This window comes from Danio aesculapii, chromosome 7 (assembly GCF_903798145.1).
Source record: "Danio aesculapii chromosome 7, fDanAes4.1, whole genome shotgun sequence".
NCBI lineage: Eukaryota > Metazoa > Chordata > Actinopteri > Cypriniformes > Danionidae > Danio > Danio aesculapii.
In genome coordinates, this window is record NC_079441.1 from 39,299,886 (window position 1) to 39,327,538 (window position 27,653).

The 27,653-nt window shown below is 34.8% G+C and overlaps 1 protein-coding gene across 1 annotated transcript in view; it reads left to right on the forward strand.

The window, feature by feature from the left end:
* ptprn2 (protein tyrosine phosphatase receptor type N2) overlaps window positions 1–27,653 on the forward strand; it is a 278,828-nt gene that overhangs the window by 175,874 nt on the left and 75,301 nt on the right. The window contains exon 12 of the mRNA XM_056461907.1: window positions 8,460–8,524. Coding sequence (XP_056317882.1) covers window positions 8,460–8,524 — 65 coding nt within the window. The remainder of the gene's footprint in view (window positions 1–8,459; window positions 8,525–27,653) is intronic.

A 27,653-nucleotide genomic window follows, 5' to 3' on the forward strand; every position in this document is an offset into this window, starting at 1 on the left:
TAGAACGTTTTGGACAGTCTAATAACAATCAATAGGTAAAACGATCTAAATTTCTTATATATAAAAATATATTTCATTGAAAGTCTCAGGAAGGGTGGCATGGTGGCTAGCCCAGCAAGAAGGTCACTGGTTCGAGTCCCGGCTGGACCAGAAGGCTTTTCTGCAACACAGACTCATTCTGAAAACGTACTGCTATATACATTTTTTTTTTTTTTGCAGTTTTTTTAATACATTTTTTTGATACGAATACATCAAAGACCACTGTATACACTTTTTTGAGATCTCAAATTTCCCTTGTGAGTGCCATTCATGCCTGCTGTTCTGGTGCAAATCCACCAGAGGCCGCTGTCAACCAACTGACTGACTGACTGACTCACCGATCCACTAACTCACCCTCCTCCTTCCCTAAACCCAACCATTAGTGTTTTCAAAAACACAGATTGACCCGTCCACACACTTCCCTAAACCCAACCAACATTTTTAAAAAAAGGAATCTAGAAAAAGAAAAGCCCTCGCCTGATTTTAACTATGTTTTCATATTTTACCATTTTATTCCCACCCTGTTATTTGCTTGTTTATATTATTTTTTTTATATTCTATTGCTGTCTTGCCCACTTTCTGGAACCGTTCTTCAACAAACTCGAACCCTGTCGTCGTGGTCATCTTCTCTCTGTGTCTCAAGTCTGCCAACATACATGGTGAGCTACTGAACAAACTTGAAACAGTGTGAAAGCCGTCCATAAGGACGTAAGCGGTCAGCTGGTAAGCGCGACAAGGCATAGCAACATACCGCTCCATATCGTTTATTTAAAAGATGAAATGCAGTCATACGTAGCTCTAGCTACATAATTCACGAGGGCTACGCTTTCAGAATGAGCCTGTGTTGCTTTTCTGTGGGGAGTTTCCTTCTGGTGTTCTGGTTTCCTCACAGTCAAAAATTGTCCATTGCGTATGAGTGTGCAAGAGAGTGTATGGGTGTTTCCCAGCTCTGGGGTTTTGCAACTTAACGAGGGCATTCACCGGTAAAACATATGCCAGAGAAATCGTTGGTTCGTGGACAGACGATTGAAATTAAGTGAAATTCTCAAGACCTTTAAATCTTACAATTATTGAATTAGGCCCATATGTATTTACAAGAATTCTTACCTGCCTATCATTTTATGTATGTATTTACATATCGTGAAGCGCCCAATTGCATGAGTTTAGGGTGTGGCTTTTGTAAAGGCTGAGCCAGAGTGTGTTTATCCAGTGTGGAAAAGACATTCTCATTCTACCTCAAAAGTGCTAGCTAAAAGTCAAAGCCTTGCCAAATACATAAACACAAACAATAGTGTAAAAAAAGGATAAAAAGCAACAGGCTCATTCTGAAAACATAGTCCTATGTACATTTCTGAAGATCGTGAATTATGTAGCCAGAAGTAGGTATGGCTGCATTTCATCTTTAAAACAAATGCTACGGGGCGGTATGACAGCATTCCTTTCCATGCTTACCAGCCGACCGCTTAACTCTGTAAGGACGGCTTTCCCACTGTTACCAGTTTATTCAGTAGCTCAACATGTACATCAGTGGACTTGAAATGCAGAGAGGAGTTGGGCATGACAACAGGGTTCGAGTCTGGCAAAGAATGGTGGGAGAAAGCGGGTAAGACAAAAAAGCCAAAACATAAAATAAACAACTCATTAACAGTGTGAGAACATGGTAAAATATGAAACATGGTAAAAATCAGGTGAGTGCTTTTTTTTCTGGATGGCTTTTTAAAACTGTCGGTTGATTTTAGGGAAGTGGGTGGGCGGGTCAATCTGTGCTTTTGAAAACACTATTGGTTGGGTTTAGGAAAGAAGGAGGGTGGGTCAGTCGATTTGTCAGTCAGTCAGTCAGTCAGTTGACAGCGGCCTCTGGTGGATTTACGCAAGAACAGCAGGTGCAAATGGCACTCACGAGGGAAATTTCAGATCTGAGAAAGCGTACATGAAAAGGTGGATTTGCGAAAACAAAAACTGAAAAAATGTACCTCCTGGAACATATTTGGTGCTGTCTAGAAATGAATATAGCGGTATGTTTTCTAAATGATCCTGGGTTGATTGGGTTGAAGTGTTTTTCTAAATGTAGGAATTTGGTGGAATATTTGGGTGTCAATCGATAAGAAGAGCTATTTATTATTAATTATTTAAATGTTAAGATATCCCTGCACTTCAGACCTGTAACAGCTGTTAAAAAACATACATTGTTTGTGTGTCTTGTTACAAAAGCAAAACAAATCTTCAGCTTACAAAAATGACCATGCACAAACAGCAGCGGGTATATTTGCTGCCTCTATTTACGTGCCTGTACAACAAAACAGTTTATATATGGCAGTAATAGATGTTTAGTGAGCTTGAATGATCTCTGTCTCGAGAAGTGATGTTGTGGTGCGGAATAGCTCAGCTGTATTTGAGACCCAGACACTAAAAAAAAAAGTGTCTTTCATTTTCTCCCAACCGCAGCAGCTGATAGACATTTTAGTTCACATACTGCCTCGCTCCCGTTCTGTCACACACACACACACACAAACACACACCTGTTTATAGAGACTGGGCTTTAATGCTGTCACAGGCGGAGAGTGGGAGAGGATTCAGGAGTGAAAGACAGTGATGTGAAGAGATGAGCCGCTTGTTGATTGGTCCGTGGCGTCGTGCTTAATCATATGGAATGTAGCATTAAGAGTGTAGAGGAACGGGCTTTGATAGATTAAAATCCTAATTAACGAGTCTCCAGCAGACAAGACCAGCAGTGGAGACCAACTCCGCCGGTGTCATTAGCATACATGTCATCTGGGGGCACTTAAAGAACTCTCCCTTTTTTTCCACTCGACTCATTTTATTCTGTATTACTTCAGAACGTTTCTTTTTCCCATTTCTCTTTTCTGTCCCGATTCTTCACCTTGGCTTCCTTGCTTTTGCCATTTATTTTCACACTTTTCTTTCCTTATCTTCCTGCGTCTTTGACGGTCTGTTTTTCTTATATATCTTTCTTTCTCTCTCTCTTCCCTATCTCAGTGCTGCCTCTTAACCTCGCTCCCTCCCTCTGACGTTCCTGCTCCAGCAAAGTAAACAAAGTCAATTATAATTTCACACTGTATAATTATTTTCCCTTCTGTGTAATCTGTAAAAAAGCCTTTTAATTCACTCTCTCTCTCTCTCTCTCTCTCTCTCTCTCTCTCTCTCTCTCTCTCTCTAAATGCGCTATCAAAGCTGTGCTTGAAAAGAGCAACTTGCCTGAGAATCAAAGTAGGGGAACGCATTTCATCTTATATGTTGAGCTTTTTTGACTAATGCATTTCGCTTGATTCTGTCATACTAAGATATGCTTGAATCTACATATTAGAGTGTACACGCTCTCTCACGCTGTTTTGTGATGATCAATTATTGCTTATAGAACATGGCAGGTTAATTGTTTGCACATTTAAATTAGTTACTGCTTGTGATTGTTCGCACCTCTTGTAATGAAAATGTCCGGTGGTCTACTTGTTGCTGAAAACTATTAATTAAGCACAGGGATTTTAATGTATCTAGTATATATTTTATACGATTTTCTTGTGGGTGGCACGGTGGCTCAGTGGTTATCACTGTCGTCTCACAGCAAGAAGGTCTTTGGTTCGAGTCCTGAGTTTGCATGTTCTCCTCATGTTCGTGTGGGTTTCCTCCAGATGTCTCCCACAGTCCAAAGACATGCGCTTTAGGTGAATTGAATAAACTTAATTGGCCATATTGTATGTGTGTGAATGTGAGAGTGTGTACGGATGTTTCCCAGTACTGGGTTGCAGCTGTAAGGGCATCAGCTGTGTAAAACGTATGATGGATAAGTTGGCGGTTCATTCTGCTGTTGCGACCCCTGATGAATAAAGAGACAAAGCCAAAGAAAAAATGAATGAATGATTTTTCTTGTCTGTTTTAACACATTAATAATTTTATAATGTGGAATTTCATCATTGAAATGTTGTTTGTTGTGCTACTTAATTTAATTAGCTTTATGACATCAAAGCCATCCTTTAGAAGAGTAAAAGTTACATGCCCAAAGAGTTTCAAAACAGACAGTGCAGCCTTTTTTTCCCCCAGAAAGATAAATACTGAGGATAAAATGAAACGAAAAATGAATTAATTATCACTGGTAAATTGCTAACATAAAAATATGTTTAGCTGAAAAGATAAAAACACATTTTCATGGCATAATTTGAAAATGATTTATGAATGTATTTTACGAGCAAAAAGAAACCCTTTACCTCTAAAGGTAATTTACAACTATAACATACAGGCCCCTTTAAGTCACCTGTAGCAGCCAAAAAAAAAAAAAACACAAGTTTCTCTTGAAGCATTCCTCTCATGAAAAACCATTACACAGAAAACACTTTTGTGGTTTAATGCATTAAGGCAGGGATATTAAAAGAACTTATATACTATGTGCAGAGAAGCGATGACCAGAATGCAGAGGACACACTAATTATTGTAAACCTTTGTACTTTCCATTTATAATTTGGCCATCTGTTGACTTATTGCTACTTATTGATTTTTTTATATATAAATATATATCTAATGCCTTAAGCCACATAAATGTTTTCTGTATAATATTTTTGCAAGGCAGGATGAAAAAACGTTGTATCTTCATAATCTAGCCATTTGTTTTATTGATTAAATTTGTATTAAGCAAGTGAATATCAAATTTCTCTGTGATATTATTTTATATTATATTATTATAGGATAAAATTATTAATGATTTAAAGATAAAGCATCAGAGTTGATTGTTCTTACTATATATCACCAGTGACACTTGACAAACTGAAAAATAAGAAATGGACCCATTTCACATTTCCGGGTTTCTCAGTAGCAGAAGTCGTCATAGTTGGGTAAACTTAGAGCTCAGTGAAAGGGAGAATACAACAAATCATTTTTTTACAATCCCATTTGTTATCCAGACTTTCAGAGAAAGGAAAAACATTTGTGTGAGACTGAAAACGACAGCCAAATAATAAAAATAACGTCAAATTTGCTGTCCTGCCCCCAGAGCATTACTGTGCGTTTAGGTGTAGTAGGTGGTGAGAGTGTAAAAGTTCGCTCTGGACACCCTGGCGACAACGCCCTCTGCCTTCACAGCTCCAGCGGTGAGAGCGTCAAAATTCATCGTTGATCTTGTATTTAAAGGATCTGTTGCAGCATATCACCAAATCAGTTACATTCTCACATAAAAATGCTTTGTAGCGTGAAAATGTTGCACACTTTTTATCAAATTTATTTAACAGTGGAAGATCAAGTTGTCAAGTGTAGTGTGGCTTTGCTCCACTTATCCAATATGTGTCCATATGATTGAAATATTCTGAAGCAGCAATACTGTTTTGTTTTGTCACATGAGATTCCCACTTTTTCTAAAGCAAAAAATTACATTAATGCACACCAGTAACTTACAAATAATTTTTTTAATGTATGTCCCTGTAAGAAAACTTTATAAATAATTGTAAATCTGGTGACAGCTGTAATCAAACCCTTGGGAAAAACTGTGATCGGAGCCAAAGTTCACAGGACTGTTTTCTGGAAAGCGGCGGACTTCTACATTCCGATTGGGTTATTGCTAGTTCAGATATGGTTGCAGCCAGAAGTTAGCGAAAATGATTTATATTATTTATTATTTCAATTCAGGCGGTTCATTCCGCTCTGGCGACCCCAGATTATTAAAGGGACTAAGCCGAAAAGAAAATGAATGAATGAATGAAATGTCAATTCAATTCAATTCACCTTTATTTGTATAGCGCTTTTACAATGTAGATTGTGTCAAAGCAGCTTCACATGAAAGATCATAGTAAATTGGAACAGTGTAGTTCAGTTTTCAGTGTTTAAGTTCAGTTCAGTTTAGCTCAGTTCAGTGTGGTTTAATAATCACCACTGAAGAGCAAATCCATCGATGCGCAGCTCTACAGATCCCGAACCATGCAAGCCAGTGGCGACAGTTAATTATTTCCCAATAATTGTATTTTATTAACGTCTACCCTCACCCCAACCCTAAACCCAAACGTCACAGAATCGTAAAAACAGTAGTTGTACTGAGAATTATTTATGTTATTTATTAAATTACCCAATAAATTGTATTTTTTAACATCTACCCCTACTCTTACCCTAAACCCAACCGTCATGGTACTGTAAAAATATTTATTATTGTTATACGTCATCAGAAATGCTGCTATATTGATGTATTATGTGCATTTGATGTGTATTTAGCACTTCTGACCAGCCACGTATCCTATCTAGACTTTACCTTCCGATTACTTACCACTGAACCATGTCATAGCTCATTACCATAAAGTTGACTTGATTTCAACTCAGCTCAACGGCCACACCGGCAAAGATGCGCCGTGCCGCTGCTGGTTATCGCCGCTGACTCCCATTAAAAATGAATGACTTTCAGCTACTTTGACGCTTTTGGTGTAACGCACAGTTACAAACGCCTCGCACAAGTGATAATTCGTTTTTTGTAATTTGATGCAAAGATGATATAATACATAAATAAATACATATAAATGTTTAAATTTCAAGGATTTACTATTATGATGACCATTAAACGCATAATAACAGTCTTGCATAAAGGGTCCAATAAGTGGAAATAAAAGCCACACCCACCTAATCTCCATAGATCATTTGCAGAATCGGGGGGGCTTTATGGCTTGTTTCCACTGAGTGGTACGGTATGGTACGGTTCGGTTTGGTACGCTTTTATGGCCGTTTCCACTGTCGAAAGGCGTACCGAACCGTACCGTACCCCTTTTTTGGTTCAAACAAACCTTGGTGTTGTCTTGAGAAACAGCCACAAAGCCAAAAAGAAGAGCAGATTAACCCTGTGCCCCATAGTCTGAAGTGCGAGTGGTTACAGTAGGCTATTTTGCACTGTCATTGATCTGCAGTTATAATCAACTCATGTTCATAGAAAGTTAGTAATAAACATTTCTACAAAAGTATTTATGTGTATAAAGCATCTGTTTTGTGAGAAGTGCTTCTTATATGATATGTAAGCGACCCGTACAGCTTTACTGTAGACATTTTCTCGAGCGAACATGACGTAGACTAAAACTTTTTTGTCATACACCATGCCCACCAAAAGGGAACCCTTGGTAGTGGAAACACAAGCCTAAAAAAGGTGACCTGTACCAACCCGAACCGTACCATACTGTACCAGTCAGTGGAAACAAGCCATTAGGAGCACACTTTTTGTTTTCTTTAAAATATTGGTGTGGTAATCTGTTTTGAAGCCCCAGATCTTTGCTTTGGCTTGCTTTTGCTTTAAATTGTTGTCAGTGAGCTCATACTTCAATTTCACATTTCTAGTTTCCACCTTCGTTTGCTATGCAGAAGCAAGATCTTTTTTTAACGAGTTCCAATTCACTGTCCATGCAGCTTTGGATAAATGAGTAGGCATAACACATGGCACTAAAGAGTCAAACTTTTGTGCAGCAAACCAAACAAAATATTATGATCAGAAAGTCCCAGCATATCAAGGCAGCATAAGATGAGTGGTTAACAGCTAAATATCAATGCAAGTGAATACAGTGAATAAAGTCTCAACATTTCAAATATATTAACCATGTCTGCGCTTATCTAAAAAATAAGATAATTACTGTAAAGTATTACTTTAATTGCTTTTATGCCACTATAAACAGCATATAAAAAGGGAAAATAAATAAATAACACATACTTCTTTACTGTTTTAGTCATGCCAGTAGATGTAGCACTTGATATATCGTAACAAAATATAACCACATAAATGTCCTGAAGGATTAATCATCAAAACTGATATTAGTTTAATATCGGACAAGAAATCAAAGAAAATATATCTGTGATCCTCATATAAGACAAAGCCCCAAAAGAAAAGCTACCTTGTATATGTGTTTTTTTACACATACAAACATGGGGTTCTCAATTCCAGTCCATCATGTGGAATATGACAACATCCATAACAGTGCTGTTTTACCTCCAGAGTCACGCAGTAGGCTAAATGTCTGTGCTTGCAGGTTGCCGGCTCAAACATCTGCTGCTTTCTTGCTGTATTTTTTTTAAAGGTGTCTGTCTCCCCGGAGCGATACACTGAAGTCCCCAAACATACTAAAATCCTTTACCACTGCTAACAATACTGAAGAGCATAGTGCACACCCTCGCCGTTTTCTTTTGTCCACGGACCCTTTTGATTGTTCCTTGCGGATATTTGGGTTTAATGTTCTGGTTAAAATGGTGTTCAGATATTGCATTTGTTAGCACAAACAAATACATTTCTGCAACATGTTTTACAATCTGTGCTGTATTTTAAAATACAGCAGACTCTTCAGTATTCATTCATATGAGTGCATACACACACACACACACACTCAGAGAGAGAGATCAGCACTGATGACATGCTCTGCTCTCTGATCCGCTCTCACATTTTCCTCCTTCTTTCTCTTTAACAGTTGAGCAGAAAGGACAGCTGGAGAAGGAGAGTGGTCTGCGGATTCTTGAGGCTGGACTGAGTGATGTAAGTCAGAGGAAAGGAGTCTTCTTTCTCTCTCCTTTCCCTCCCTCACCAATGATGACATCCTGCTTTCCCAGAGTGCAACCTCTTACCGAACGCATTTTACTCGCAGAATATGTCCTTTAACTGAGCATTCTTTCATAGATGGTGTTTATATCCGACTCTAGAATGATATTTCATGGATTAGCAGTGGAACCATCAGCATTAAATTGTGAGGAAAGTTTAAATCATGGATCTAAGACCTTATACTGTTTATGTAAATGTCCTTTGACATGCTAGTGGTACATTTGCGATGGCCGAGTGCAGTAAAGAGCTTTTCAGGCTGTTTACACTAGTGCATGTTCCTTTTAAAATGCTTAACTTTTGTTACGGTTAAGCCTTGCATCCATGCTAAACTTTGGAGAATTTTGAAAGCTATGGTAGATTAGTAGATTTCAACACAGGGTGATCAAAACAGACCATACTGACCAAAATAAAGGTGTAGTGTGCCAAAAAATACTGCATATTTACATTGCTTGTGGTTTAATGACCAAATCTGTGATCATGCTGGAGCCATTCGTTTTCACACAATAAATATTTAGTTTCTTACTAGCTCAAGCACAGAATAAGCAGGAATAAACACCTCAGCTGCTCAAATATAAAATTATCTAATTTCTACCATAGTTTTCTACTGTAAAATGACAATAACATTTAAAATATATCAGACAAAGGTGACCTAAAGGGATAGTTAACACAAAAATGAAAATTCTGTCATCATTTGCTCACCCTTTACTTGTTTCAAACCTTTATTGGTTTCTTTCCTCTTTTGAACACAATAAAAGACATTTGGAAGAAAGCTGGAAACCAGAATTCCATAGTATTTGTTTTCCTTCTATGAAGTCATTGGTGACCAGTTTTCAGCTTTCTTTAAAATTCATTAAAGGACACCTATGATGAAAATCATCTTTTTTAAGCTCTTTGTACAGAACTGTGAGTAGCTATAGTGTGTCCACAGTCATACTGGAGTGATATAAAGACAATAAGTCTCTTTTTTTAAGATTTCCTGACGTTAAAATAGCTTCCAAATCCCTCCCTGCCAACTGCAACTTCACATATAGGAGTGCAGTTTCCCCACCCACCAAATTGACTGACAGCTGTGTATTAACATGTCTCCATAGTAATGCGTATAATTATATTGACAGGATGTGCGCAAAGCAACCTGATGGGTTAACTAATCTGATGGGTTTTGAGCTGAAACTTTAGACGCATTCTGGAGACACAAAATACATATTAAATCTGGAAAAGGGGGTAACCTAGGTGTCCTTTAATTCATTCATTTTCTTTTCGGCTTACTCCCTTTATTAATCAGGGGTCACCACAGTGGAATGAACCGCCAACTTATCCAGCATATGTTTTATGCAGTGGATGCCCTTCCATCCGCTACCCAACACTGGCAAACACTCATGCATTCACACTCATACACTTTGGCCAATTTAGCTTATTCAATTCACCTATAGCGCATGTCATTGGACTGTGGGGAAAACTAGAACCCCACGCAAACCCACACAGAACATGCAAACACCCCACAGAAATGCTAACTGACCCAGCCAGGGCTCAAACCAGTGACCTTCTTGCTGTGAGGAAATTGTGCTACCCACTGTGCCACCGTGATGCCTTTTCTTTAAAATAACATCTTTTATTTTTGGCAAAAGAAAAAAAACTCATAAAGGTTTGAAACCACTTGAGGGCAAGTAAATAGTGAGCAAATTTACATTTTTGGGGTGAACTATCCTTTTAAAGAGGCAAGCTATAATTATTGCATTTGGCAGTGTGGATGAAAATATACTGCTTGGTTCAACATTATATTAAGTGACTTAAGCTACTATGTACTTAGATTTAATAATCTTTGGTATACAATGCGCTTAATATGTACATAGATGTTTTTATGTTGTATTTATATTTTTAAAATATCTTAATGTTATTAGATCTGTAATTATGGAGGGGGAAATAAGTATTCAACACGTCACCATCTTCAGAAAAACATATTTCTAAAGATGCTGTTGACACAAAATTTTCACAGGATGTTGATAACAACCAAAGAAATACATATATGCAAAGAAAACAAAACTCATTAGTTAAACTGAAATGACACAAGGAAACAGTATTGAACACATGACGAAAGGGAGCTGTAAAAAGGCAGTGAAAGCCCAGAGCTGAAATCCCTCAGTAGATCTTCAGCAACCCTCTGCCTTTTGTCAGTGTAAATTAATATTAACTGCTTCAGTCCAACTTCTACATTAGCAGGATGATGAAGATGAAACCAGAGTGGACATTTCAGCAAGACAATGATCCAAAACACAGCCAAGGAAACTCTCAAATGCTTTCAGAGAAAGAAAATTGAGCTGTAGACTGGCCCAGCCAATCACCTGACTTGAATCCAATATAAAATACAAAATAAAGATCAGATTTGATAGATGAGACCCACAGAACCATCAAGATTTTTACACTCTGTTGAAGTTAGTGAAAAACACAACTGAGCAATTCATATCATTCTCAATATGAGAAACGTCTTTAAGCTGCCTTTTATATAAACTATAAAATACATTTCAGTAGTTCAGTACTTTCTCCTTGTGTCATTCCATTGTTATTACACATAACATTTTTTTCAGATTTTTATTTTGATTTGTTATATTATGTTTGTATTGTTTGGGTTTTTATCAAAATCTTTTTCAATTCCACATCAACAGCTCTTTTTGAAATATTATTCCCATGAAAAGTATAGAATACTTTCCCCCCACTGTACATTTTTATTTACAACAATTTGCATTTATAATTGATCCGTCCCTTACACCTTAGCCCACTCTTAAACATACCCAATACTACCAAACCCATCCCTAAAGTTACCCCTATCCCATGCACATCAATAGCACCATAAGTGTTGTGCAATACAAATATGAATACTGTACAACATTGCACTTATTTTTTGGATGTTACCTAGTATTTAAAGCTATTTCATTTAAAGTGGAACCCTGCTGATGTTTCCATTTTAAAAAGGATGTTAAAATGAGGATGTGTTAGTGTGGACATTAGTCTCACACTGCACTTAACCTTAGCTTATCATCGTTATTTCACATTTATAATTTAAATGCAGCTTTGCATCCTTTCAGTGTTCACCCCACATCACAGTGCCTAATATTCTAACATTTTTGGTGACACTTTATAATAATTACACACTATAAATCATCTATTAAGCATTAGCAAATAGTGTATTCATTATACTTTGTTACTGAGTTTTAAGTATTAAGTATTGCATTATTTACAAACCATTCATATTTAAGAGTGGTTAGGGTTTTTTTTAAGATCATTCAGAATTAATTAGTAAATGATTAATAAACTATTTAAATCAACATTTATATATTACTATTCAGGAATACACTAATAGTTTATTTGTATGTTAATAAATGCTTTATTAACTCAACTTCATCCTGTTTTGTGACCTAAAGTGAGGACTATTCATGCTTTATAAATGCCTAATAAATGACAATTAAAGGCTCAGTATCAAATGAACAATACATATTTGCAAATTTTATCTAAAAAGTAAAATTACTGTAAAGTTTAAACATTGCCAAATAACAGGAGTGTCAAAATATAACATGAAATTGGATTAAAAAAAATAATAATTATATATATATATATATATATATATATATATATATATATATATATATATATATATATATATATATATATATATATATATATATATATATATATATATATATATATATAACAATTTAATAATACATTATGATAAAACATTTTAATGTTATTTAGCGATGTCTAAAATGTACAGTAATTTTATTTCAGAACAGGTTGCAAAGATTTACCGCATTTTTCATTCGATACAGTTTCATTTGTGTATCTTCAAATGAAAAGAAATTAATAAAAAGTCATTTATTTTCTTTTTTCCACCTGTTTAGAATATAACTGAACCTTTACTTATCATTTATAAGAGATTTATAAATAGTCCTCACTTTAAATTAGGTCACAAAGCTGGATGAAGTTGACTTAATCAAGCATTTATTAACATACAAATTAACTATTAATATAAGCGTGACTAATAAGATATATGAATGTTAATTTGAATAGTTTATTAATCATTTATTTACGCATTCTGAATAATCTTTAAAAACATGCAACTACTCTCAAATAACTGGTTTGTAAATAATGCAATAAGAAATTTAGTAATGAAAAAATAAGAATTAGCAAAAGTATGAAAATACAATCAAGCACATTATATATGTGATTATAATTCAAGAATAGAGCATTTGTATCTGCAGATAAACACTGCTTACTAACATCTGTTAATGTAGCATTAATGCTTAACAGATAATGAATTCACTATATCCTAATGCTAATTAATTGATTCACAGTGAGTAGTTATTATAAAGTGTTACCATATTTTTCAAAAACGTTGATGTTAGAATGTAACAGAAAAGCTCTTATCTTCCATGTGAAAGGTTGCATCCTTTGTAAAATCTCTTGTGCTACTGAATGGTCGTCTTATTCACACTTCATGACTTTTATGTTTCTAAAGTACTTAAAAAGATACTTTTTTAAAGCTATTATCACAGTGCGTATTTAGAAATGCATGTTATTATGAAAATTGCTTGGTATAACTATTTTATTGGCCTTCTCTGTTCCTGTGAAGTATTAGACCAGATAAAAAAGAAAGAAAAAAGGACTGTAAAAGCCATATCCTAATTCCTAAATGCCATTTATTTTTCGATTTAATAACAATAATATTATCTCCTTAAAGGATGTGCACATCTTGCACTTGAAATAGGGGGGTTGCATCATAAAAGCGCATATATACATATACTGTATATGGTGTGTGCGCACGTGTGAGTGTGAATGTGTGTACATATCTGTGATTGCCATTAAATAGAGCTAAGCATCTCTCTCTGTCACAGATTCAATTCGCTGTCTTTTGCAAAGGCAACATGCCAGATATACTCTGTCAATCAAAACGACCACACAACAGCCAGACAGAGAGAAAAGAAAGAGTGAAAGAGAGAGAGATAGAGATAGGGGGACAGATGGTTATTAGTTATCTCAATCAAATACATGGACAGAGATGTTTAGAGACTATTGCCTAACACGCAGACGTTTGGCAATTTCACTGGATACTTTAAACTGAAATGATTAAAAGTGCTGTTCTGCATGAAATATAAAACCATTTAAAACATAAACAATATAGCTCAGGGATCTACCCCAGGGTTGCTTTAATATCTTAGATTGAAAAATGGTCAAACTTGTTTTGCTTTTATTTGTGGATAATAATCAGAGGGGATATCCTTGCATTGTTCTCAGCATTAAAGGGAACACGGGGCGAACGAGACAGTTCTTGTGCTGGGACATTTGATCTCATTTCCAGTGACCATCTGCCCTTAAGTCTGTGTTGTTTTGGTGGTAGATCTGTTGAGCCCTTTGAGCACTGCCTAATGATTGAACTGTGGCAGCATCACCAGAAAACATGTATTAGGAACACTCCAGAAATTGATGATTTTAGTGAACTTTCTAATATCAGCATAGAATATTTTGATGTGTTTTATGAAACCATATTTTACCTGGTTCTCCAAATGAGACTATTTAAGTTTGTTGCATTTTACTGAAGCTGTCATTGATGGCTTAATTATCTAATCCGTATGTTTTAATAAATCTGTCATGAAAATGAGTTATGATAATCGCAGGGTAAAGTATTACATTTCAACAAGGATTTAAATTGAAACATAATTGTGTAATTGTAATTCAGCATTAATGAAAAACTTATACCAACACTTATGAGCATGTAGATGTAATAATTTGGGCTCTTTTATTAATTGCAACAATTTATTTCATAGTCTTATGTTCATTCCCTTGATTCATTCATTCATTTTCCTGCAGCTTAGTCTCTATTTCAAAGGTCGCCACAGTGTAATGAACCGCCAACTATTCCAGCATATGTTTTACACAATAAGTACTCTTCCAGATGCAACCCAGTACTGGGAAACACACATACACACCCATTCACACACACTCATACACTAAGGCCAGTTTAGTTTATTCAATTGACCTAAATCACATGTCTTTGGACTGTGGGGAAACAGGAGCACCTGGAGGAAACCCACACAAACACGGGGAGAACATGCAAACTCCACATAGAGATGCCAACTGGCTCAGTCGGGACTTAAACCAGCGACCTTCTTGCTGTGAGGCAACAGTGATAACCTCTGAGCCACCATGCCGCTTATCCCTTTATATTTACTTACTCTCTCGGCCAATTATATCGAAGTTGATTTTTAGCCGCACCATGTTGGTGTTTCATAACATCAAATTTTTCTGAGGTGGGATGTTAGCCCACCGCTTAATCCCCAACCTGGAGGGCCAGGACATACACACATACACTAAGGACAATTTAGCTTACATAATTCCCCTATAGTGGGAACCACGGTGGCGCAGTGGGTAGCACAATCACCTCACGGCATAAGTTGGTGGTTCATTCCACTGTGGTGACCCCAGATTAATAAAGGGACTAAGCCAAAAAGAAAATGAATGAATTCCCCTATAGTGCATGTCTTTAGGCTTATGGGGGAAACCAGAACACCGGTGAGGAAACCCACGCGAACACAGGGAGAACATGCAAACTCCACACAGTAAAGCCTCCTGGCCCAGCCAGGACTCGAATCAGCAACCTTCTAGCTGTGAGGCAATCAGTGATAACCACTGAGTCACCATGCTGCCTATCCCTTTATAGCTAAGTTTTTTTATTTATTATTTACATGAAGACTAAGCCACAGTTTGTTCAGAGAATCACTGTTTACTGTGATAATCGAACTGGGACATCAAAACTGAGGTACTTACCAAACCATTATTTTTGTTTACCGTCACACCCCTTGTATTTACATTATATGATTTAGAATTAACTCTTTATACATTTATGCATTTAACAAACACTCTTCTATTCAAAGTGACTTAACGTGGAGAAACAGAAACCATTTGTCACATAACCAACTAGATTTGGAAACAAACTAAAAACTAAAAAAAGGCTATAAACTGAAAATGAAAAGTGAAGAAAATGGTAAATGTGTTTGTGCTACAAACCAGTGTGTATATATGATTACAATAATAAAGTCTAATAGCAAATTCAAGATTACAGCTAAAATAACTAGAACCAGCAAAGGCTAAAAGCTTTACACATTCAAACTCTCTTTCATTGAAAATAAAGCAGATCCATCCACAGTATTTAGATGAAAATGCTGTATTTTAATTATCCAGAGCACAAAAAGTAAGTGAATTGTATGAAGCACTTTAAAATGCAATTTCTTAGAATACAGTTTACAAAAACATTTCAAACATGACCATTTTCTTGTTGTTTTTCTTTGTGACTTTGGACAATCACTGAGATGGATGTTTTTAATTTTCAAGTTTCCTTTCTTCGCACTGTTTTCCACGATGCTCCCATTACATGAAAATCCAGCCATTGATTGTTTGCCAAGAATTAACGTCAAGCATATTCCTATTGAAGCAGCACTTTGATAACCCATCCTCCCACCTCCACAAATTGTTTTCCGATCCACTTAGGGTTGTCTCCATGCCAACATAAGACAAACACAACAATAGAAAGAGGGGGGAAATAAATAAATAAAGGTACGCATGTTTTTTGACACATTAAGCAAGAGATGCAGCCATCTCGCTAAGACAATAACAGGATTAGCTCAAGTGCTGTCAGTCTGTGAGCTGACATAATGCAGCCTTTAATATTCATAAAGAAATTAAGTGAAGAAGGTTTTGAGGGGCGGTGGACGGATGCGATGAAAGGGGAGGGTGCGCGTGCATCCACATTGATAAATATTCATCGAGGCCTCTCAGCGGAGGTGAGAATGTAATCAAGTAGGGTATTGATGTGCCGGCAGCCTTTATGAACCTGGTCTAAATGAGCTTTCCAATAGAAAATGTGACCATAAGACCTCAGTGTGTCTGCCACAAACAAGCAAAGAGGAGGATACATCGCGGAACGGGCTGCATCTATTATCTTTTCATCCATTGTAACGGCTGGGTTGGTAGTAAAAACTGTCATCAACATTATTGTTTGAATTTGACGGGGTCGTGAAATGGCTTCTATGTTTTATTGGTGTGAGCTCATTTGAGAAGTTGTTTGCTAACAGTTTGTGAGTGTGTAAATTGTGCAGCGCTGATTGAAAACATATGATGGAAATTAAAGGGATAGTTCACCCAAAAATGAAAATTTACCAACCACTTACTTGCCATCAAGTGGTTCCAAACTTTTATGAGATATTTTTTTCTTCTGTTGAATACAAAAGAAGATATTTTGAAGAAAGCTTAAAACCGGTAACCATTGACTTCTATAGTAGCAAAAACAAATACTATACCAGTCAATGGTTACAAGATTCAAAAATCCTCTTTTGTGTTCAGAGTAAAATGTTTGGATGAACTATTCCTTTAATGGTGAGATTGAGCTGCTGGTGCTGTTTAGCATCCATACTGATCATTTTTTTAATTAAATTGTAACATTTTGTGTGTGAAGTAACTGTTTGAGCCCATAGCTTTCATTGCAGTGCGCTGGAGATAATACAGACCCTTTCTTTTTGCTTCTCTCTGCTCGCACACCTCTGCTAGTCATTTTCACCATGCAGCATGGGTGCGGGGCCGCTGTCTAAAGTTTGTCATGTTGGCCCGTTTTGTTGGTAATTAGCCTTAATCACGACTGCGCTGCAGGGGTCGGCGGGGGCGCAAGACTCTCAGCTGGAAGGGAAAGGAAAATTATCTCAGCTGTGTGAATATGATCAGATAGTGCAGAATAAAATAAAAAGCCATGTAGAGCCATGCATTTGGCTGTGTGCGTTTCACTGAGCAGATGTGTGTGCGTGTGTGTGTGTGTGTGTAAGTAGGAGGATTGACACAGGTTATGAAAGCCATAAAGAGAAGATGATAGATGTATTGTAGATTAAGGCTCTCGGAATATCAAATAATTTACTACATAATTACCATGGCCAAAACATAACTATATATTTTGAAAAAAAATTATAAATAATTATATATATATATATATATATATATATATTTATTTATTTATTTATTAGTCAAAAATTACTTAGGTATTACTTAGTTATTGTTGTTTTCTCCATTTGATTTGCCAAAAGTAAGTGCATACGATGGGAACAATTACTCATACAGTATGCGACACTGGACCATAAATCCAGTCTTTTGTTTGGTAATAACCTAAAAGTACATTGTATGGGTCAAAATAATTATATTTTCTTTTATGTAAAATATCATTTGATTATTAAGCAAAGATTATGTTTTATTTTGTTTCATACTTGTAAATTTCCTGTAAACATATAAAAATACTTTTTTAAATTAATAAAATGCATTGCTAACAACTTAATTTGCACAGCTTTAAAGAGGATTTTGTCAGTATTTCGATTTTATTTTATTAAACCTAGATTACAGATTGTCAGATTTGGATTTTGTTCAAATATTTTCCTATACTACCAAACTATACATCAATGGAAAGCTTATTTATTCATCTTTCATAAGATTTCATATAGAATTTGTGACTGGTTTTGTGGTTCAGGTTGACATATCCTGCATTGACATTATATTGGGGAAAAACATATTTATGAAATAGCATGTCATTTTAGCAGGTACCTTTATTTTATTTTATTTTTATTTTTTTTATTATTTTTTTTTATTTATTTATTTATTTTATTTATTTTTTTATTTTATTATTTTTATTTATTTATTTATTTATGTGTTTTTCAATATTTAATTTTTTATTATTATTTATTTATTTATTATTTGCCATCTTCAGCTGAAGTGATTAGCCCTTTAACTGCTCCACAAATAAATAAATAAAAAATTGGAATACATTTCTTAACTCCTAATGTTGCTAGTTATACACACAATGCATTTTTTTTCAACATAAACCATAATTTCTAAAATATCAACCTTTACCAAATTGTTGATATGTCAGTTCATGGAAAAAGTACCAAAATCAATACATATATTATGAAAATCTGAAAATATGAAGTGTAAGACCAATATATTTACAAACAATCAAAACAAAACATTTTTGAATACTAAATCATCTTTATTTATTGAAGTATGCCATAAAATATTTCATATTGTCATTTAACATGTTTTCTTGTTTGTTTGTTTGTTTTTTACAATAAAAGCAAAATCAAGTGTTGTAGTGCAACAGGTTTATGTTTGTTTGATTTTCCTGTAAACCAACACTGCTGTGTGTGTAAACCATTATTTAAAACAGTCATTCTTTAAGTTACTTTAACAGTCGTTATTTAAAACAGTCAAAATATGGTCAACCATTTAGCTGAGCAGGCTGTTAAAGGGCTTAGATGCATCAGGTTTTTATACCTACTTTGGTTTTTAATCAAATTTATAAATGTGCTGTGAATAATAATGTTTTTTAGGGCTATACAAATATATTGTATTTTCTAGATGCAGCTCCTAAAATATGAAAGTTAAATCCTGCCAATTTTAAATAAATCAAATAAAAATTGGAAATTAAAATGAAAACCAGATTAACAATTTCATTGTAAAATACTGTTCGCAAAATAGCTGCCAAAATTGAAAATGAAATGAAATTACTTAATTTTCATTTTCACTGTGACAACACATCGCATAGTAATGCATAGTAATGTTTTTATGCCTGTTCAAATATATTGTATTTTCCATATGCAGCTCCTAAAATACTGAATACTATATTGTAAATAGCAAAAAAAATTAATAAATGAAATTCAGTCTTATAAAAATTGGCAGAAGAAAAGAAAAAAAATGAAATAAAATGAAAAGAAAAGAGCATTCCCATGGGGGCCAATCAAGTCATAGGATTCCTCTCACCTCACGCATGACTGAAATCTCTCTGCGTACGCTTCTGCTAAAGTAATGACAGAAATGCTTAGGCAGAGATCTGATATGACAGTAGTGCTTGTGACTGTGACTGTAGATGTAGACTGAGGTAAGTAAATGTCAGAGAGATAAGGAGGGAGGATCGATAGGCCTTCCACGGGTCAGCCCTCCATGTGGGCACATGCAACATTTAAAATGAAGACATGATTATTTGATACGAAGTCTGAATGTCACATATAGCTCCTGCATGTAGAGTGTTGCTGTTTTTGATATTTGCAGTTTGGTATATATAATTTTCTCCCTGTGATCGCACATAACCAATACAAAGAGACAGACAGGAGGCAGTTGTATATATATAGTATAGAGCTATTGTGAGTAATGGGTGTGAAATAGCTGAAGGAATAGTTCACTTGTAAATAAATCTTACTGTATTTTCCAGAAACAAAGTCACATTGTGTCAGACGCGCATTAAGAGGAACTAAACACAGACAAATCACATTGGTGCATGTCACACATTATAATGCCATTCTGAAATAATGTAAAGTTCAAATATGCTTATATTTCATTTCAATCAACAACCAATTCTCTTAGTTTAGCAGTATTTAGAACAGAATGCAAAACACGCACACATATATAGTAGCATAATATACAGTTGAAGTCAGAATTATTAGCCCCCCTGAATTATTAGCCCCCTGTTTATTTTTTTACTCAATTTCTGTTTATCGGAGAGAAGATTTTTTTCAACACATTTCTAAACATAATAGTTTTAATAACTCATTTCTAATAACTGATTTATTTTATCTTTGCCATGATGACAGTACATAATATTTGACACTTCTATACAGCTTAAAGGGACATTTTAAGGCTTAACTAGGTTAATTAGGTTAGCTCAACATGTTAGGGTAATTAGGCAAGTTATTGTGTAATGATGGTTTGTTCTGTAGACTATAGAAAAAATATAGCTTAAAGGGGCTAATAATTTTGACCTTAAAATGTTTTTTTAAAAATTAAATATTTTTATAAATATTTTTATTTTATCCGAAATAAAACAAATAAGACTTTCTCCAGAAGAAAAAATATTATCAGACATACTGTGAGCATTTCCTTGCTCTGTTAAACATAATTTGGGAAATATTTTAAAAAGAAAAAAAATTAAAAGACGCTAATAATTCTGACCTCAACTGTATAAATATATAGTTAAACGTGTAAAGGTATGATCACATCTCTTCCCAATTTTAAATAACGATAGTTTAAAGCAAATTTTGCTGAAAATGAGAATTGGTTCAAATAATAAAATGTTTTTATTGTTTTATAAAAAATCAGGGTTATTCTACAAAATATAGTTAAAGCATTTATACAGCAGAATATACAGCAACACCCAGATATCTTTACATCTGAAAAAATTTAAAGGATTAAAATGTTACAAAATTATTATTTTCTACATAAATGTAAAAACCACTTTCCACATGCCTGCTTCATGTTGGGGGAGCTTTTTTCAGTTTATTTATGACAATTTGCATTTGTATTATATTATTTTTATTAGCAGTATCATTTATTATATGCATATTTATATTTGTTTTAATAAAAACAAGCTTAGATTTGTCAACCTGTCTGTATTTGAAACGTATGCATAACCATAGGGAGCATAAGAACAGGACGTGTGTAGGACGAACAGGACTTTGTTTTTATTGTTCAATTATTCATTTGCTTGAAATTAGAACTGAATTTAGAAATAGTTTTGAAACAAATCTTTGTGCTTAATAAACTAAATTAAATACGTAGGCTAATCGATGTCTTCAGTGGAGTGCGTACAACACCATTTCCTTATCCATGAAAGTAAAGGAGTAAAGTAAAGAGAAAGTAAAGAGGCTGAATGGAGGAGGCTCGTCCTTTATTCTTGCGTTGCAGATGGTCTGTTTAACTGTTTTCTCTCTAGTAAACAATTTTTTCCTACCAGTTTTTCTACTTACAAATTCCACCATGTAAATTGCAAATGCGGCATGGTGCGGCGCAACTGACTCTTAAGGGCATCACACACCGCATGCGCCGCTCAGCGCCACGACACAGCGCGCACATGATAGTTGAAAGTATCGCACACCAGACGCGCACATTCGCATGGTATTTAAAATGAAACTAATCAGATGGCGCTCTGCGTTGCAGCAGAAATATAAGCAGTGTCCTGAGCTGTGGCTGGGCGCCGCCGACAGCCACTGACTTGCGGCACCGGTGTGTGTACCCTGATAGTAACCTATGTTTACAATTCCGAAATGTATGGCGCTGTGTGGCGCTACTGGTGTGCAACCCCCTTTAGAGTGAATGGGAGATGAGACTCTGTTTAATGCATGTTATGCTCAAAACACACCCATAACCATAAAGTGGACTCAGACACGCCCTTGATGCTTTTGTGCCATGTGCTTTAGACTTTGTGCCTATAGATTGTTAAAATCGAGCCCAATATTGCAAATCTATAGAAACTGAACATTTTCAAATGGTCAATTTCCCCATAGCTGTATTTTGGATATGTGTGAAGTCTGGTGGAGAGCAGAATCAGGGAGACCAGAAATAAAGTGTGAGCTGGAAGCAAGGAAAGGGAGTCTTTTTTCAGTTGATAGTTGATAAATGTGTTGATTAATGTTTTAATGAACTCATTTGCTGGCCAGTATATCATATCGTACTTCCTGTTAAAAGATGAACCTCTTTATAGCTCCTTCACTGATTAAAAGACAGAGAGAGAGGGAGAGAGAGAGAAGGGGAGAGGGAGGAAAAAACACAAAGGATGAAAAATAAAAGGAAATGGGAAATAAGCAGAGCAGGGAGCACGGGATATGAGAGAGTGAGCGTGAAAGAGATATACATAGCTTATAAAAGGCAAAAGGAAAGGCCTGACCTTTCTTCCTGCTTCTATCACTGCCAGAGGTCACGGGGGGCACACAACACCTGGTGGTATCACCCGCCCCCGACCACCTGTGTGTCAGCTGGCACAGTTGTCATGGCGACAGTGACTCTGCCACCCCACGTCAGCTGTGATAGGGGTTTCCATGGCGACGCTCTCTGTCAGCTGCACAGGCCTGTGGTTTAACTCTCAGTCTCTGGCTGCCGGTTGGTGGAGGTGTGGGAGACGTCCAGGTGTAGAGAGGTGATGGAGGACAGCTTTAAAAAGAGCTGTCCATCCTTAACCAAAACCACTGAAGCATTTTGTCTGCCCAAAATCACATGATCATTTTGCAGTAACATACAAGATTCTGTTTGTTAAGGCAAGACACTAGATGTGAAAAGGGTATATATATATATATATATATATATATATATATATATATATATATATATATATATATATATATATATATATATATATATATATATATATATATAAATTCCCAAAGTGACTCATTACACTCATACAAATAAATATATTATATAATGTTGTATAAATATGCAAATTAGTAATTGTTTAATTAAATATGCACTCATTTGCATACATTTCTGGCACACAAATCTGAACACTGGAATAAAATCAACTACAAAATATTTGTTTGGTCTGTCCATATTTTAGTCAAATTTGGATTGAGACAATCCAGCAATTTTAGATTGTAACTTGAAATATCAGTTATCTATCTATCTATCTATCTATCTATCTATCTATCTATCTATCTATCTATCTATCTATCTATCTATCTATCTATCTATCTATCTATCTATCTATCTATCTATCTATCTATCTATCTATCTATCTATCTATCTATCTATCTATCTATCTATCTATCTATCTATCTATCTATCTATCTATCCATCCATCTATCTTGCCATTATATATTTTTACAGCTTCTAATATCAATTTCTAAGTGAATATAGGCAATGTATGTTGGTGCATTTGAACAAAACAGATTTATTAAACAGATATATTTATTAAAATAATATTTTAGTCACCAAACATATTTAGAAATTGAAAGATAATACAATTAAATTCAAGATAAATATTGCAAAAAAAAAAACCCTACAAAATTTCAACTAAATTTTACTTTTTTTTTTTTTTGCTTCTCTTTATTTTTTCCTCTTTTTTAAATTTTTTAAATGTATTTTATATATTTTTTTAACATATAGATTTGGCTGTACTAGATAAGCTCCAGATTTGGCGTTAGTACTGACTAATTTAATGTATATGCGCAAATATAATATTTTATAGCTTCTTATTAAAAATATGAATTCAAAAGAAAATCCATAATGACTGAATGAATGAATGAATGAATGAATAATTGAATGAATTAAATAATGGTGTATAAATTATTAAAATAAAATACAGATGAATAAATTAAATAAATAAATAAATAAATAAATAAAAAATAAATAAATAAATAAATAAATAAATAAATAAATAAATATTAGGACTGAACATTAGTAAAGAATGGGAAATGTTTTATTCTTAAATGATTAACCAGTTCAATAAATACATAAAATTTTTTGTGTTTGTTATACTTATAACTAATGTTGATGATCTGAACCTTATAATTGTAGTAATAATAATAATAATAATAATAATAATAATAATAATAATAATAATAATAATAATAATAATAGTAATAATAATAATAATAATAATAATAATAATAATAATAAAAGCTCTTGCAGAAGCATTTGCTGAAAATTTCTGTTTAGTTGTATGTGATGATTTTTTTCTAATGAAAAACAGAACAAAATGTCTCAGGTGTAATAATAGTATTTTTATGAAAAATTAAAACTGAATGTTCTCTATAGCTGTATAGAAAGAAAGAAAGAAAGAAAAAAAGAAAGAAAGAAAGAAAGAAAGAAATCCAAACAATAAAACATTAACCTAGATTAATAAATACTGTAAAATTGCTGTATGCTCATTGTAGATAATGATACAATTACAAATGCATTACTAATGTTAACAAACATTATTATTATTGGTGCTTTAGTGTTATTTCTGAACAACAATCAAGTGTTTTCAGCGTAAGGCAGAAAATAAATGTAAATGAAAAAACAAAATAAAATATAAGTGCAATAGTTTTTTGGACCAACGTTGAGGTGTTTTCATTTATAGATGTATATAGTGGGAGTAACATTGTTTTATGTGTATTCTAAAACAATATTTTGAGCAGCAGTTGAGATTGCCACTTTCATATTAATTTGAAAGTCATAGCTTCAGTGTATGATACTAGATAACATGTCACACAAAAAAAGTTAAAAGAAATGCAAATACAAAGCAGGCTGTTTTAAGCATGAAAGGTTGACATTTACTGTAGTCGATGTGTTTCATAGGCCATGACATGAAAAGTGACTGAGAGAGAGACTGGCCTGTAATTATTGCTATCAGATGGGGCAGAGCTGGACTCTTATGAGCAGTGCAGAATCTCCAGGATACTCTGGCATCAGCCGGTACATTGCTAGCCCTCATCAAAAAATTGTTGATTATTGGGGAAGGTCAGTATATTGGAAGAAAAGAGGATGCATGTGAAAGGAAAGGTGGTAGTTTGATGAACAATAAAGCGCTGGAGGAAAAGTTTTAAATGACATGAGAGAAAAGTTATGATGGCATCAGGAGCAGGCAGTAGGATGGTTGTGCATGAATGAGCCGCTGCTGTTGGCTACTTTATTCTCAAATTAGCAGGAGGCAGATCCTGTCAAACGGTACATCTGACTGAGTTTGTGAATAAATTGGGGCAGGAATTATTTCAGGTTGTTTATGCATGGATGCAGCCATTAGCAGTCGAATTCTCCAAGCACCACTTCAACAGATAATGCAGCAAGGAGCAGAAAATCATCTATGACAGGCAGGAATCTCATCTGCAATTTTTTTTTCCTGATGTATGTGTGTGTGTTTGTGTGTGTGTGTGTGCATTCACACATGTGAATGTGTGTGTGTTTTATGGAGAAAATTAAACATGTCTACATGCTTGTTTTTATAAAGTAGTCCTGGTGAGAGCCTTGTAAACCTTGTCTTCTTGTTTACTTTCAGTTATTTCACCTTAATTTAACTAGGTAGGCCATTTAAATGCAAATTCTCTTTGTAAAATGGCAGGTAACAAGGGATAGTTAACCGTAAGTACAAAAGCAAAAAATAAATGCAGGGAAAAACAAGACAAAGTGCTAAATGAACTGAAATATGAAACATTGTAATTAATAACAAAGAATATTTAAATGCATAAAATACATAACACACAGGAACAAGTTTTTAGAATACAAATGCATGCTAGTTTTTCATCGAAACCTCACTTCTGAAAAAGAGAGAATGTTTTCATATCTATGTGAGTCAAACCTGCATTGACTCTCCCTTTCTCTCGCCCCTTCTCTCCCTCCCCCAACCCAACAAGAGAGCGAATTTGATGCAGTGGAAATAAACATTAGCATATAATACGGTGACATGTCAGGGACGGGATCTGCTGTCGAATCACATCTCGCTGGTGCAGAAACAGGAAAAGTCTTTCTCCAGTAAGTTCACAGATGCAGGTCTTTTCCCCAGACCTACCTTTGCCTGCCTAGGCCTGTTTGTGTTACCCTACATGCAGCATACATGCCATTCTGTCACACATATTCTCAAATAAAATATGCGTCCATTCACATTTCAGATGAAACCCAGCTGAAGTATCGTTGTGGCACTTCCTGAAGTGTAAACTATTTGACCTACAAAAAGTAAATATACAGTTGAAGTCAAAATTATTAGCCCTCTTTTAATTTTTTTTCTTTTTTAAATATTTCCCAAATTATGTTCAAAAGAGCAAGGAAATTTTCACAATATGTCTGAAAATATTTTTTTCTTCTGCAGAAAGTCCTATTTGTTTTATTTCGGCTAGAATAAAAGCAGTTTTTAATTTTTTTAAATCTTTTATTAGCCCCTATAAGCTACAGTATATAGCTTTTTTCGATAGTCTACAGCAGGGGTTCCCAAACTTTTTAGCCCGCTACCCCGAAAATAACAATGCCAGTGACTTGCGACCCCCACATTCCTTGGTGGTGGTTATAAATATACAAATGTTATGGATAAAATATGGTAATTCTAATAGTTTATTAAAATTTATTTGACATTTGGAAATCAGCAACCCCCTGTCATTGTTCTGTGACCCCCCCATCATTATACAATAGCATGCCTAATTACCCTAACCTGCCTAGTTAACCTAATTAACCTAGTTAAGTCTTTAAATGGCACTTTAAGCTTAAAAAATATCTAGTAAAATATGATGTGCTGTCATCATGGCGAAAATTGAAAAGAATTGAGTTATTAGAAATGAGCTATTAAAACTATCATGTTTAGAAATGTGTTGAACAGATCTTCTCTTCGTTAAACAGAAATTGGCTGAAAAAGTAAACAGGGGGGCTAATAATTCAGGGGGGCTAATAATTCTGACTTCAACTGTATATAGTTCTGCTGTCGTTTGTTTTAGTGTTAACGAAAATATGTTGTGGTCATGCAAAAGCTGTCCAATCTGATCATGGAAAATATTAAATGGTTTTAAAACACTGTAATCCAGTTTTTACATTGAAAGCTGAAAATGGCTCACGCTTCTAGAAAGCAGTTAATATAACAGCTCCACAGTTGGTGTGTAAGCTAATGTTTTACCGCAGCACTTGAGAAGTCTCTGGAGAAACATATTGGTGTTTCTGTTGTGATATGTAAATGGGGTTTCCGTAAAAATCCCTGTTCGCACTTACAACTCATTAGGAAGCTTCTCAGAGTTGCAAGAGTGTCAGATATTAGACAGTCAGGAGACTCTGGAATACTCTTAAAAGGAAAGAAAGAAATACCAAACCAGACAAAAGCACTCACATTTGATTTGTCTTTTCAGTCCTTCTCCTCCTTTCGCTGCTTTGTTTTAGTCTAGCACTTGATAATCATGCAAATTGTAATATGAATAAGTTATTAATCTTCTGCATTTGAATGTTTTATTGCTTATAATCTCAGAATTGTTAAATACATTGTGTTTGCACTGCGGAAGACACTGAAATGGACGTCAATTTGTATCAAAGGAATATTTGACACATTCCAACGATTTCATTAGAAGTGACCTTGAAGATGTTAATCAGCCAGATAGAAAGGAAGAGACAAAGTCAGGATCACCATGGAAACACAAATATTTGTTATACAGAAGGCCAGCAAATGTGGCCTTCGTGTCCACTGCGCAGTGCCACAAATAAATATCCACTTTACTCCTAATGGTGGCTTTCAGCTTTTGCGCAGCCAATACCGCACTATAATGTTGGGCTTCGC